The sequence below is a fragment of the Saccostrea cucullata genome, unplaced genomic scaffold (genome assembly GCF_032062105.1).
Source record: "Saccostrea cucullata isolate Sc308-1 unplaced genomic scaffold, CSIRO_AGI_Scuc_v1 ctg616, whole genome shotgun sequence".
NCBI classification, from domain to species: Eukaryota; Metazoa; Mollusca; class Bivalvia; order Ostreida; family Ostreidae; genus Saccostrea; species Saccostrea cuccullata.
The window spans coordinates 93,315-108,161 of record NW_026929709.1 but is presented as its reverse complement, the minus strand read 5'-3'; the positions used below and the strand labels follow the sequence as shown (position 1 = coordinate 108,161).

Sequence of the window (14,847 nt, the reverse complement as noted above, 5' to 3'; positions counted from 1 at the left end):
ATGATATCAAAACAAGATTCCGATATTTCACCAGGTCTATTGGTGCACCTGTGTGGCGCAGTGGTTAGATCATTTGCCCATGAGTCGCAGAGTATAGCGCAGAATATCCTTAAGTACAGGGTTCAAATCTCACTTCGGAATCGAGACATAATTAGATTTTGAATATAAAAAATAGTTCTCGAAAGCGAAGGGTAGATAAAAAAAAATCAAACAAACAAACCTGTTCATTGAGTTTGTGTATCTCCTCAATGGCCAGTTACATGAATTCGTATTGTTTTCTTTAACAATTTTATGTTTAATTTTAAAAACCTTATATCATTATGCCTTTTGAATTTTTTAACAATGTATTTTAGGCAGTATTTACACGATCTTCCCTTTCTGATACTAGAATTTGTGTACATGTTAATAGGAAAAGGCCATCGATTTCAATGGAGAGAAAAATAAAAATGATTGATAGATTGTTTTCAATGTCCCTGTTGAGAATTTTTCTTTATATTGAGAAACCACCACTTGCAGATGAAGGGCAACAGATTCTAACCTATATTCGGCACTTAGGACAATTGACCAGCGAGAAATCTTTTTTTGTGCCATCTCCAACTACACACGGGACCTCAGTTTAAACGAAGGAACGGCCTCCACGTCCCTTGGTGGGATTCTATCCCTCGACGTAAGGATTGACTCCTTACTTCGCGACTCTATAGAAAGATGTTTAACTACTGCGCCACGCAGGCGAAATTTTGGCAATAGAATCATAAATTAAAAATTCATAAATATGAAAAAAATATAAGTCAATATGTCGTTTCACTACTTATTTCTGCACTTCAGATATGATCATGCGGTGCAACATTTTTATGTTCATATTGCAAAATTATGCTGAATGATACAGATGTTTTTTTTTTTTTAATAAATTCCTCCGTGAAATGATAATTGATAAAATCCAATTAATGCTTAGCATTTTTCATATTTTCATCTGCCAGTGATTTGAATTTTATAAATGATTATGGTAGAACAATTTTTGACAAGACTTTGAATTAGAGATTTAATCAAATTATAAATCATATGTATACATGTACTAGAATATAAACTTCTATTTTTTCTAAGTTACAAAGTTATTATCGGAAAGAACTGCATTAACGGACAGACTTATTGTAAGAGAGGCAAGTTGATTCCTGTCAACAATCACGTCCCTCAAGTCAATACCAAGTTTTTGTTAATATGTTAAATATTTATGCGCCCGAATTTATTTGGGGCGTATATTTTTTTTTGTTCTATCTGTCTCTTTGTCTGTTTATCTGTTTGACTGTCTGTTTTTCTGTTTGTCTGTCTGTTGTCAACTTTAACCTTCGCCATAACTTTTGAACCGTTCGAGATAGAGACTTCATATTTAGAATGCATACTCCACTAACTAAACACTTTCAACTGACACCAAGGTCAATGACCTTGTGACCTTGACTGTGAACTTTATGCTAAAAATAGTTTTTTCCCTCGAACTTTTGCTCTAACTTTTGAACCATAGGAGATAGACTTTATGCATACTTCACTAGACTTTATATTTGGTATGCATACTTCATTAGTTAAGTGCTTTCAAATGACACCAAGGTCAAAGACCTTGTGACCTTGACTGTAACCTATATGCTAAAAATAGCTTTTTCGAACTTTCTTGCCGCTGGGCGCATAGAGTTTAACAAACATATCTTGTTTTCTTTATTCCTAAAAATATAAAGTTTAACAAAAAAAAAAAAAAGCGGAAAACAATGTTTAAAAAAATTAACGATTGCTTTTGTTTGGTAAACAACAACAAAAACTGATCTAAAGGAATACGTTTGTAAAAAATGGTTGCTATGGCAACGGAATTGCCTATCAATTTAATATAATTCTAAGTACAAAATCATCTAAGGGTATCCAAAATATAAATATATATGGAAGATTTTATAGATGCTACCAAAATTACAGATCTTTTAATTGTCAATAAAGCCATAATTTTAGATATAATGGAATAAGTTTAAATATAGTTTCCATGGTAACGGAATACCTATATAATTTAAAATATATTTTCTTTGTAAAATAGTCACTATGTCATATCCCAAAGTATACATACTATCATTAACTTAAGACAATATAGTTGGTATCAAAATTAAAGATTGGTTAAATGACAATAGATGTCATTAGATGCCAGATTTAGAGGTCTGAAGGTGTATGAATTTGACGACGGTTTCCATGGCAACGGAACGCCTGATCAAATTAAATTATATATTTTTAGTAAAATCCTTGCCTTATCCCTCTCCATAGTAAAGATAAACATTTTCTGAGTGGGGGCCTTAAATGGCCCTTACTCTATATACTTCTTTCAGAAGCTAATTATGTAACGTCGAGAATGCCACGCCTTATACTGAAAGTCAAAGCTATACTTAAAATTGTCCTACATGTAACTGCAGAAATAGACTGGTACCCTATGTTGAAAATGAACAAAATAGTCTCAAGATCCAAATCTCAATAGTTTTGATATACCGTATTTTCATCCAATTAAAAAAAAATGTTTGCTAGTGTTTAGAACTTCCTTAACATTCTTCTCTTCTTTAAATGTAAAATACTTGTTTACGAGCACAAATAATATGTCAAATACACAAGAGTATTACCGTGACATATATATGCAGTGATATATTTAGAGAGGTTTCCAAAATACTTTATACGTGTTTGCTGCCTTTGTAAATATTCATTCTTTGCTAATAGGTAAGGCTTTTCAATTTTTCTTCAAACTGACATCTGAACCAGTGTAAATGTCCAGCATATATAGCACCTTTTAAAATGACAAGTTCTGCTTCATCTGGTACTACAACAGCTAAATTGTTTAAATCACAAAAACGTTTGACTTCATTTTGGAATAATTTGTTGTTTGAATAACCTCCAACCATACAGAGAAAAGAAATCTCACTTAAATTTTTATCTTTTTCGAAAAATTCCTTTAAATGCTGGCTTAATAACATTAGAGCTGGTTTAAAAATAACGACACGAAAAACTTCTGCATCAATGTGAAGTTTGTGGTTTTCAAAGGTAACTCCCCTACTGTATTTCTGTCTTGATTTTGATTCCACGTGCTCCTTAACAGAACACTGACTAGTATGTTCTTTTACAAGATCCTCCAACTGGGTCGGGATCGGTAAGTAAATTTTCTGTGTATTGCTGCTGATTTTGTGCTTTTCTGTCTCGAAGTTATGCAAAAGCAAAGAGTAATCTTCCACATAATTTGTATGGAGGTCTGATATGATATATTCCCCAAACAAAGATTTCATGAACCGAATAAATCTCTCCCCCGGACCGTCTGCTTCCCAGTCAAAGTATCTCATTTCTATGTTCTGGGACCGTTCTTGTCCTTCTCTCCCTCTCAGTTTTGTTATCTCACATCTCTCTATGAAAATAAAGTAATAAAAAAGACATTTATATTTCACCATTATTGTTCATGTGCCTTTTTTCAAAATTTTACACTTTATCGCTTGAAAACAAAGACATGATTGTATTCTTTAATTATTTCTTCTTGGATTCATTTTGTTTTACAAATTCAAAAACAAATTTAAAATCAATCGAATAGAATTCAACTGAAAAAATTCTGAATGAAAATAAATTACTTAGCATAATGAGTAACAAATTAAGCAGGTGAAATGCAGCAATAACACGCTTTCATGAATAACAATTCATACCCCCGCCTACATCCAAAATGATGAAGTCTTTGTTGTAGATGTCCTGAAATACTTTACGTCCGGTCTCTCGTTTAGCTAAAGGCAGCAAATGTTTTGGCATGACTTGAAGAAAGGGTAAAACGGTCTGCACTTCACTTACCATGTAGAGCGATCGCTCAGAAATTCCAGCCTATCGGAGGTGAAAATAAAATTATATAGTAAATTTGGTTACTTCTGACGAAGAATAAATCTGGTATATGCAAGGCGCACTGTACAATGCGTTGGGCCAAAATGACCAAATTACCAGAACATTTCTTATTATTTGACATAATCTAAACAAAACTATATTAGTAAACTAGTACATTTATTTTTACATCAGCTGACTATTGGAATTTTTGCAATATGGTACTTATAATCAATGACATTTCCTACAGCGTGTGCTGCACTCCGCAGTACAGAAACAAGGTCTTCGTCCCAGGATACAGGGTAAGTGACAACAGCGTTAACGTCTTCCAATCGAACGCCCTCAGTTGTGTCCTGAGTTCTGTTGAAAACCTCCTTGATGCGTTGTAGAATAAGATTTAGAAGGTATCTGATGAATATTGTCAATATGTCTTTCAGGGGTTTCTCTATCCCGTTCTCTGCTTTAACCACCATGTCTCCCTTTTTACAAAAGAAAATACTTAAAGTTTAACATCCATTTAGTTTACGTGTCTCTCGATACTGGACCTTCTCAAATGAAACCAATAACAATGTGGCTGACATAACGTCTTTTAATATAACTCTTTTAAACATCGACATTTGCGAGAAATGTTGAAAGCATAAGAAAGGGCTTGTCACAAGGGATACAATGTGAAATATGAAAGCCCTACATCACCAACCATTCAAAAGTTATGAACAAGATTAAAGTTTTCCAAAAAGTAGACAGACAATATTTAATTAAAGTCAATATGTTCATGATGTTATAAAGAGAAAAAATGGTTGGTATCCAAAAGAAAGATCTTATTACAAGAAATACTCAAGTAATGAATTAATCCCTATAAGCTAGACAGTTCATAGACCAATATAAAAGTTTTCTAAAGTTTCAAGATTTGAAATGTCTTCTACATGCAATATACTTTGGTAAAAGTTTAATTTCACATGCAATACTTTCGTTTAAGTTTAATTTCACATGCAATTTTTATTACAAACTCCACTTGAAAAGCAGACTGGTATATAGTGATCGGGATGTCGTCCGTCCATCTGTCTGTTACTCACTGGGGTACCCATTTCTTATCCGCAACTCCGATTCTACCACTGAATGACTAGATTTAACTAGACTTCACAGATTCTTTGTTACATGGTGCCATTTTGACCTCGGTCCTATTTTTCTTTTTGATCCGACACATATATCATATATTTTGGGTTTCATATAGCAAAGCATGGATACTTTATATTCTTTCTAAAATATTAAAGGGTACCCATATCTTATCTTCAACTTCTCTTATACCACTGAAAAAAATAATACTTTCACAGATTATTTATTACATAAAGTGATTGTGCACGTCTGATTTTACTTTTTGACCTGACACTTATCTGGGGTCTCCCAGAGCAAAACCGGCGTTTATAATCACATGGAAGGCTGGGGTATCATTTAGTGAGCTCAGTGCTCACAGTACCTACAGTCTTTTTTATTGCAATAGGTCTAACTTCTAAGATATGACCATGCAGGCAATAAATATTAGCATCTAAAGAAATTTCACAAGGAATAAACATTAAAATTTTGATATATGAAAGCCCAGAGCCATCAATCATGCAAAAATTATGTTAACGACCACACAAAATTTATTCGGAAAACAGACATTTGCGGATGGACAGATGAATACCCCAAAAGCTACTTACAAACATGTATGCATTCGAATCTATGATCAAATAAACACATTGTTCAATATATCTGGTGATGACGACAGAGATAACTAAATTTGGGACATCTGATTTTAAAAATATGATAAATCAATCCTCTTTCAGAGTTATAAAATTCAAAATAAAATTAGTATATTGTTAGTGTTTTGTATATGAATAAAACTTGCTTGAGATATGTATACAGAATTCAAAAGTATGCAAAATTCTTATCAATTCTTTGTAAAATTTTACGGTTATAACGAACTCTGATACCCAGAATAACAAATTTACTAATACAGCGAACTGATTTTGTGTCCCCTAGAGATTTTAAAATATAATGAAATTTACATCTTTTATAACGAATTTTCAAAGATATTATAATTTGACAAATTATCTGTCTTTATTTTTAGTAAAGCAACATGAGCTGCAGATTTGATGTCGGAATTTTTGTTGCAAAATTGGAAATAACTATTTACATGTATAAGCTTCGATTAAATCAAAATTATATTATTATCGTCCTGTACAATAATGATTTCTTATTTAAAACTATATATTGGATTGTATAAGCCTTTTGTCTGCTTTGTTTTAGTCCAATCGATCATAAAGGTTAAAGTTACATACAGATTTATCTAGATAACACATTTTAACAGCAAAATATTTTTTTCAAAAATGCAGCTCATATTGCTTTAGTGTTTGTATATAAAATTCACATTAAAATAAAACCTTATTTATCCAAGGTATATTTTGTAATAATTGCTTTTGTAACAAATTCGATGGTAATACTTGAAGGAAAACGTGCATATTGCAAATTCGCTATATAAAGTAATACAAATTCGATATAACGAATTTTGCGAATTAAATTCACAGGTCCCCAGGATTATAACCGAGTTTTACTTTAGTCATATCTATATCATGTGAATTTTAAAAAGATTAATAATTAGATGGAGAACAATATGCTGTTAACTCATTGCTAAGTCTGTGTGGATTGCCATTCCTATTTTAAATATATTTGTTTTCTGAATGCTATTAATATGTAAATCACACTTTAAACATGGGTAAAAAAAAACACAAGTCCCCGCATATTAACAAAACATTAAATTAAACAAAAAATAAAAAACTTGAAAAATTTAAATATCCTCTTTTTATGAAAGTTACACAAGAGCTTTGGCCATAAATTAGCCTAAGGCTAAAATAGCTGCTGCTGATAGAAAACAGACCTATTGGATAGATCCTTTAAAAAATACTTATTTAAGTGTCCAATTTAGTTTTCTTAGCAATTCTAAAATAGTATTTAATACGCTGTAATTATAAAACTAATAATACATGTACACATGTATGAGTATTTATAATTATAAGTAGTGTGCTTTTTACTGGGGGTTATATTTTGTACCTTTTTTTCGTAAAATTGGTGAAAATGGCAGAAGAACAATAACTTTTCTCTATCCCCTGGCAAGGCCTCTTCATATGTTTTTCTGGCATCATATCCATATAAATCTTCATTATTTTCAGTGCGTTGTAATACAGCAGTCAGGATCTTTGTAGTTAGCGCATTATCATTAGTAGTAGAGAAGTTCTTCTCGATGTCAAACGGGTTAAATATTGAAGAAAACCCATATCCTGAGTAGGTTGCTCCGATGTCTATTGCAGCTATGAACAAAACTCGGCTCCTTGTTCCTTCGTATTCAGGTATGGCTGAATAATAATAATTTTATAGTTATAGTAAATTTGAACGATTCATGCTTTAAGGAACTCTTTCACATTTTGAATACTTATGTAAATGTTTGAAGATTTTTTGCTCACATTAAAAGACTACCAAAAAAGTTATGAAAGTACATAATTAAGACTAACGTTCTTCGAGTTGAATTTGTATGTCTTTATGACGAATGCCCTCTGTCTTTGGTGTCGCCATCTGGGAAGAATCTAAGCCTAAAAATAATTTACATTTAAATAATTTTACGTTTTTTATTTACATGTAAAATTATGGAATGAAATCTGTGGAGATAAGGAACAGTATTCAAGTTACATTAATATTTTTCATAACATTTTATGGATTGTTAATTTTAAACTTTTCCTATTATTTTATGTTGCAGAGAAGTGCCCATCAACTACATGCAGTAAAAGTATTTTAATTTAATTAGGTGTACATGTATATTATACCACAACATCATAGAAAAAATTGATAAATTACAACTTGTACTTGAATAATAAAAATATTAAAATTTTCTTAAATTGTTTTCTGTATCATCATTTTTAGTTTGTTTTCTTGATTTCATACAACTGTACATTGTATTTCTCGATCTGTTTGCATTTTTCTCTAGTGTCTTTATCAGAAAATATCTTTAAAACATTTTATAACTCTTACTTGAACATCCTGAAAAATTTCTTGTGAGAATCTTTGGCGACTCCATTAATGACACTTTCTCAGGATCTATTTATAACATATTTACATGCATTTATTTAACAATGTATAAAATTTATTTTCTGACTACTGGGATAATACCAAGTTTACTCTTCCCCAAAAAGGCAACTATTTCCACCGGATGCCCCCCGGGAAAAGTTGTTGAGGGGACGTTTTACTTTCTATTGTCCCAAAAGTCAGTAGATTACTAAGTAAATTACTAGTACCTGTCTCGCACTATCCGGATAAAACACGAGGGAAATTGAATGCTGTTGATGATTAATTTATTTCATCATAGACAATGAGCAAAAGAAATTATTTCACAGTAAAAAAAGATTATTCATCACATTTTAAATACCTGGTAAGAAAATACACAGAGGTATAATAAAATGATATAAATACTGAATGCATAAAAAAGAAAAAGAAAAAAATTAAATTAAAAAAAAAGTCCTGGCCTTTTGAGATCTTTACATGACAAAAATGTTCATGATTAGTATTTGTCCAAATATTTAATTGTCACAGAAGATGAAAAACATTTATAAATAAGGCACTTCTATTTCTACAGAACAATACCTTTGCGATTTTTTTCATCTGTATCAGTTTGCATTTGTCTATCTATGGAATAATTGTTTAAAACATATGTTAATTCAGAAATTAATAATGCTATATACCGGCATATTTTGTTTAATTCAGCAAGGAAAGAAATAATACATTTCTTACTTATAAATACAGCAGATGATTATTAAGGTAAAATTTTATGATATACTTAAACATGGTATACTCCTCAGAACTTGTGTTTTCCACAAGATTATACCAATTATAATTATTAGAAGTAGCAAGGCAACAGCACTGCTAAATATGATATCTTTGGTAATGCTAGAAGTATTTTCTTCTTCCTCATTAGATCTACAAGGAAAACAAACACGTTTTCATACAAAATTTCTCTTCTTTTTTCATTTCATCCTGAAAACCATTGAGGAGCAAATATCACTCAATTATCAATTCTTCCTTGCATTACATGTAAGTATTCAATCTTATTCTTGTACATATGTACCTGCTATCTACATTAAAATAACTAAGTTGTTGGTAGGGTTTATTTATACACATTGTTTACTATTTATAAATATAAAGAATATCATACCAATTTAACAATATAACATTTCGAATATACATTACATATACAATGAATTATACCAAGTGAAGTATTTCAAAGGTTTAATTAGGGCTGGGCAATAATATCGATATTTCAATATATTGCAATACAATGACAAAAAATATCGTATCGCAATACGATTTTGTAATATCGATATATTGGCAATATGCTTAGATTAAGTAATTTTATCATTAAATATAAAAATGGACTTATGAAAGTTTGTTATTAAGCCAAACAGTACGACAGAAGTTGCTTTGTGGGAACATTTGAGAGCATAACTTTAATGAAATTAACAATTTTTTTGTCATTGTTGGTTACTTATCATAGTTATGTACATTCTGCATGTAAATTAAAAGTAAATTTAGGAAGAAAATGCCATTTAAATTACATTTAAAATATTGCAATACATATCGCAATACAGTTACAAATATCGCAATATATCGCAATACGAAATCTCGGGCCAATACCCAGCCCTAGGTTTAATGATTATTCTTGGACTTGAAATAATTTGTTAAATAATCAGTTGTACATACTGTTTATCCAAAGAAGTTGATTGCTCAAATGTTGTTGGATAATTTCTTATAGGAGGTTTCACCTTAATTTTTGGTAAGGAAAAACATCCTGCAACTGAAAGATAAACATCATTTCATTACAAATCTATCTAACATTAATTTAACAACATTGCAATAAATAAACAACAACATCATCGCATAAAAACATACATTTGTAAGCATCAGTTGATGAATATGAAAAAGGACATTTCTCCTTAGCTGTAGAACAAGGTGCATTTGTATTCTCTTGAATTATATCGCCTTTTATATTAAATTCAGCACAGTTTCCCCCTAAAAGTAAATGACAAAATAAAGGAAATAATTGAAATTAGATGTAAAAAAAAATATATTTACAAATTCAAAGTACATGTAAATATATTGCCCTTATCATCTGTAAAAATGAAATACTGTTTCATGATACATGTAATTCTTAACTCAAAATATTAGCAATTTAACAATATTCTTTCTTAATAAACTTAAAAACGATGCTTCGTCAAACACATTTTAATAGCTTATGCAACATGTGCAAGGTTTTAATGAATAAAGAACATATAACACATACCAATAATGTTCACAGCTGGAGCACAGACCTCTAACAGCTCAGTTAAAAATGTATCGAGGACACAATGATATTCCCATTTCTTTTCGTCATATCCGGGACATCTAGGAGCATATTGAGAACAATTCATTGTTACAGATGATCTCTTCCATTCTTCTTCGGTTTCTGGGCACATTAGTGCATGCTTTACTGTAGAACTGGGTTTAAGGCATTTCTCTTTGCTCAAAGAATCAACAAAATGCTGAAATTTTAAACGAAAAAGAACATTCATTCAAGTTTAACATAGACAAAAAAGTATGTACATGTATGTTATAAAACTTTGAATTTAAGTTAAAACTTATAACTTACCAAAAATCCAATAAAATAGATCAAGATTTTCATGACTTGCCACTCCACTCCATACAGACCTGTAAATAATTTTCAAAAAAGTAATCGGCTATGAAAATTCAGAAATACATTTTTAATTGATTTGTTTTACTATTTGGCTTAATATAGTTAACTATGAAAGTGTTGTAATGATACTTTTTTCATTCTTGGGCATTTTGATTTAATTACTAAAAGTAGTATAGAGTGAGACTTTTTATGCTACTTTGAGGTGCAAACTGATTTGAGGTGGAGAGGTGGGCTTTAAAGGTGGAAGTATAAAGTAAATCCGGATGCTAATAATGACTATATGTAACTATAGGGAAGCAAACCCGGATGATTTTTTACTTATGATTACCTTATACACAAACGTTAAGTCCTATGAATATATTGTATTTCTTTAAATGTTATGACGAGTTGAAGCTTACTATGTCAGTTCAGTTCAGTTTTATTGAAGTCTGAGAGACATACATCTCATAGACATAACAATATGTCAATAGTGTATTAAGATCCTAAACTGTGTCTATTATTGAAATGAGACGTATATTTATTGCTTTGATTCATAAAAGTAGGTTTGATAAGAACGGTTTCGTGAATGTCCTGTACATACAAATGAAACGAAACATTTTAACTATATGAGGCCTAATTTTGAGTCAAGATACAAGTCTATAACCAGGCCTTAAAAGATGATAAACATGTATTAAGTGAAACCTCTATTTGCTTAAAAACTAGTCATTTAATAAATTTTAGAGAAGAAATATTCAAATAAAGAGATACGGAGAAATTGGAATTGGAGAGATATAAACTAATACTAAACAATATTCAATTCTGCCATCATGAGAGACACAAAAATTGACGAATTATATTTATTTATAAAAGTAAAATTCAAATAATCTAGGAAGATCGGTGGAGAAAGAACACTACGACCACCACCACCGAGATTATTAACATGATTGGAGAGCAATAAATACAAACAAATGCAACTGGACAAAGAAAAAAAATTGATTTGATTCACAATTTAGTCAAATTAAAAAAAAATTATTCAAAATTTGTTTAAGGATTTGTATTTACAAATAAATTTCCTTTACTCATATCCGTTGTTATTTTCCGAAATAAAGCTATTCCGGTACTGCATTATAACGTATTACACAAACAAGGATCAGTTAGTCGTCAGTTTCCGTTAATAACGATATATACATGAAATTTAAATTATTAATTGAACAGAAACACATAAGAAGAGAAACTAGTGATACGGAATTCATTTTGTTATATATATAACGAACGTTAAAATATGTTTGAACTAATTCGGAAAACAAATGTTATCGACAAATTTTAGCGATGGAGCATCCTTGTCCTCACTGCAACAAAAAATTTAGTAGTGAATTCGCAAGAAAACGCCATTTGGACATACATTTAAACAAAGTGAAATTGAAATGTAATTTTTGTGGAAAAGAAATAAATCGGAAAGACAATTTCGAACGTCATTTGAAGACATGTGAGAAGAGTAAAACGTGTTCCCATTGCGCGAAATGTTTCAAAACTTCCATTCAACGGCGTATCCATATACTTAAAGAACACAGGGATAAGTTGTTGAAATGTGAAAGGTGCAAAAAAGAATACTTGTGTGAAAAGGCTCATCAGCAACATATAGCCAGATGCAAGGTAAGAATTATTTACGAAAATTAAAACACGTAAGTGTGATCTTGCACTCATTTGGGTCTTGACTAAATAAATACGGGGTTCTCCAAATAATAGCTTCATATTTAATAAATGTGGTACTTCTAAACTTGCAAAGAATATTTTATGTTTCTTGCTTTTAGACATTAAAATCAAGATAATTATTTTATTCATTTGAAAAAGGCATATTACCCTCTTTATTTTGTTGTTCTTTTTTCTTTTACAATCAGAGAAAAAATTACTTTTAATCGACTTTAAATCTAGTAATACCGTACTTCAAAAAAGGAAGCAATAATGACAAAACAACGAGAGAGAAACTCAGACATTTTGACAAGTGTCAAGAACAATCTGACAATTGTGACTTTAAGTTCTATAAATAAATAATTTAGAAAAGTAAAATATTTTTTTACTAATATAACTTTTATATATTTAAGAATAAATATAATCAATTTACCAGTAAATGGAATCAGACAAACGATCGGAGAAAAATTGAAGTAAACACAATATTCTTAAACAGGTACATCTAAAATTTTAATTATATCCTCACCCGCTTTTATTTTCCAAAGTAAATTCTATTGATGTAATTTTTTTTGTTTAACAGAAATATCAAGATATTCCAGGACCTAGTTATAAATCTGATGAAATTCAACATGAGGTATTTACTAGGTTAAAATATCCTTCTATTTGAAATTAGAGAAAACAATTTTAAATAATCCTTTATACTTCTTTAAGAAGAAAACAAATTATGATATCTTTTCGAAACCAATCGAAATTTACAGTATTCATTGGGTTTTTTAAAAAACAGAATAATCAAGATATTCCAGCAGCTAGTTACAGATCTGATGAAAAGCAACATGAGATATTTATTAATAAAAACATGTTATTTAAGTAATTTAAGAAAGCGATTTTAAATAATTCTTTATGTTTATACACGAAGAAATCATTTATGATAATTTTTTTCCATTCGAAGTTAATCGAAATTTAGAGCATTCATTTGATATTTTTAACAGAATTATCAAGATATTCTGGGACCTAGTAACAGATATGATGAAATGCAGAATGAGGTATACCTATTAACATGAATTATTTACAGAGAATTTTTAAATGATTATTTTTATTACAAAAGAATTAAATGAAATCGGACCTATTCAAAGATTCACTGATAATCAAAAGTGCTTATTTCATTACAAAAATTATTTCAATAATGATTGAGTAGTTTTCTTTCATTTTCTAACTTTTTATCTAAAAATAAAAAAAAATAAAAGTTTTTTTTTGCTTGTATTTCAGGTGCCCATTGAACGATACACATGTAGAACTTGTCATCTCAGATTTGATTCGCGTCGTAATCTCTTTGTTCATCAGATGAATGAACATTTTCAAGTGGGAGAGGGAGGATTACAAGCCAGACCATGGGGAAATGGATCCCCTCCTTGGAAAGAAGGTGGAATAGTTGATCAAAGCCTGAAAGAAGTATATGAAAGTAATGCCCCAATTATATTACGGCGTCATCAAGAGGGGACTGTTTGTAGTATTTATAATTTTCCAATAGATAATCAGTTTTCTGTAGGGGAAATAATGCAAGCAGCCAACGAAATTTATGATCGACAAAATAGAGCTTTCAGATTGAATCTAGAATTTGGTCTCATATTAGTTAATACAGAAACAAGAGAATATAGATATTTTAAACCCCATCATAACCATGAAGTTTTTCAAAGACCCATTTACGTGTCACAGCGCAATCACTTAAATCGACTGCAGCAGCGAATGCAACGACTTAATATTACGAATTACATATTACGCCAACGACCCGACACAAAATGGAAACCCTATTTAATAACCAATGTTCGCATTGTCATATACCATTTGAATTTTGTTTTGGGAAATGAGGAAGTCATGTTACCTCCTCACATTAGTCAATCAAAATCTATTATCAAGCTGACAAAGGACCGGAAAGGTCAAATATATACAGATAATTTGTGTGCGTTCCGCTGTTTAGCGGTTCATCAAGGGTACTATCCTTCGGGCTTAGAATCTCGTACACTTATTTTATTTCAACAATGGGTGTCATTTCAAAATGCTCACCAAAGAGAAGTGGATTCAAATCCTAAAACATTCCCGGGTATCACTTTGAACGAAATTGCTTATATTGAAAAATGCTTCAAAATCAATGTTAATGTCTTCTCATTGAATGAAAGTCAATCAGCACAGTCTATCTACAAATCCATGTGTAAATTTTCGGACACCATTTATTTAAATCTTTACGAGCACCATCTGTCTTACATCTCGAATTTTAATGCTTATGCCAAAAAATTTCAGTGCAAAACATGTCGTCGTCATTTCAATCATCTCAAAAATATGAAACGACATCAGCGTGTTTGTTCGGGAAAAACAAAGAGAAGATTTCAGGGAGGGTTTCATTATTCTCCAAATACCGTGTTTGATAAATTGGATCAATTCGGTATAAGCGTTCCCGAAAAAGAAAGAATATACGAGTGGTTCTTAGTGTATGACTTTGAGTCTATGCTGGTTCCAATGTATACAGAAAGTTCTGATTCTCAGCAATACACAGAAAATCACGTACCTATCTCTGT

General features: G+C 30.6%; 3 protein-coding genes across 3 annotated transcripts; 1 reads left to right on the top strand and 2 right to left on the bottom strand.

Annotated features, from left to right (window-relative positions):
• Positions 1-2,693: 2,693 nt before the first annotated feature.
• Positions 2,694-8,889, bottom strand: LOC134281905 (uncharacterized). Its single transcript, XM_062764332.1, has 8 exons — positions 8,720-8,889; positions 8,527-8,568; positions 7,918-7,983; positions 7,404-7,481; positions 6,946-7,247; positions 4,107-4,337; positions 3,696-3,864; positions 2,694-3,406 (listed from the first exon to the last, which is right to left on the bottom strand). The coding sequence occupies exons 2-8, from the start codon at positions 8,558-8,560 to the stop codon at positions 2,724-2,726; spliced, it is 1,563 nt and encodes a 520-aa protein (XP_062620316.1). The 5' UTR covers positions 8,561-8,568; positions 8,720-8,889; the 3' UTR covers positions 2,694-2,723.
• Positions 8,890-9,587: 698 nt separating this feature from the next.
• Positions 9,588-10,757, bottom strand: LOC134281914 (uncharacterized). The gene is made up of 5 exons (XM_062764339.1): positions 10,739-10,757; positions 10,565-10,623; positions 10,220-10,457; positions 9,829-9,948; positions 9,588-9,733 (listed from the first exon to the last, which is right to left on the bottom strand). The coding sequence occupies exons 1-5, from the start codon at positions 10,755-10,757 to the stop codon at positions 9,618-9,620; spliced, it is 552 nt and encodes a 183-aa protein (XP_062620323.1). The 3' UTR covers positions 9,588-9,617.
• A 964-nt stretch (positions 10,758-11,721) lies between these two features.
• On the top strand, positions 11,722-13,211 carry LOC134281904 (zinc finger protein 813-like). Its single transcript, XM_062764331.1, has 3 exons — positions 11,722-12,241; positions 12,858-12,911; positions 13,062-13,211. The coding sequence occupies exons 1-3, from the start codon at positions 11,918-11,920 to the stop codon at positions 13,146-13,148; spliced, it is 465 nt and encodes a 154-aa protein (XP_062620315.1). The 5' UTR covers positions 11,722-11,917; the 3' UTR covers positions 13,149-13,211.
• Positions 13,212-14,847: the final 1,636 nt, after the last annotated feature.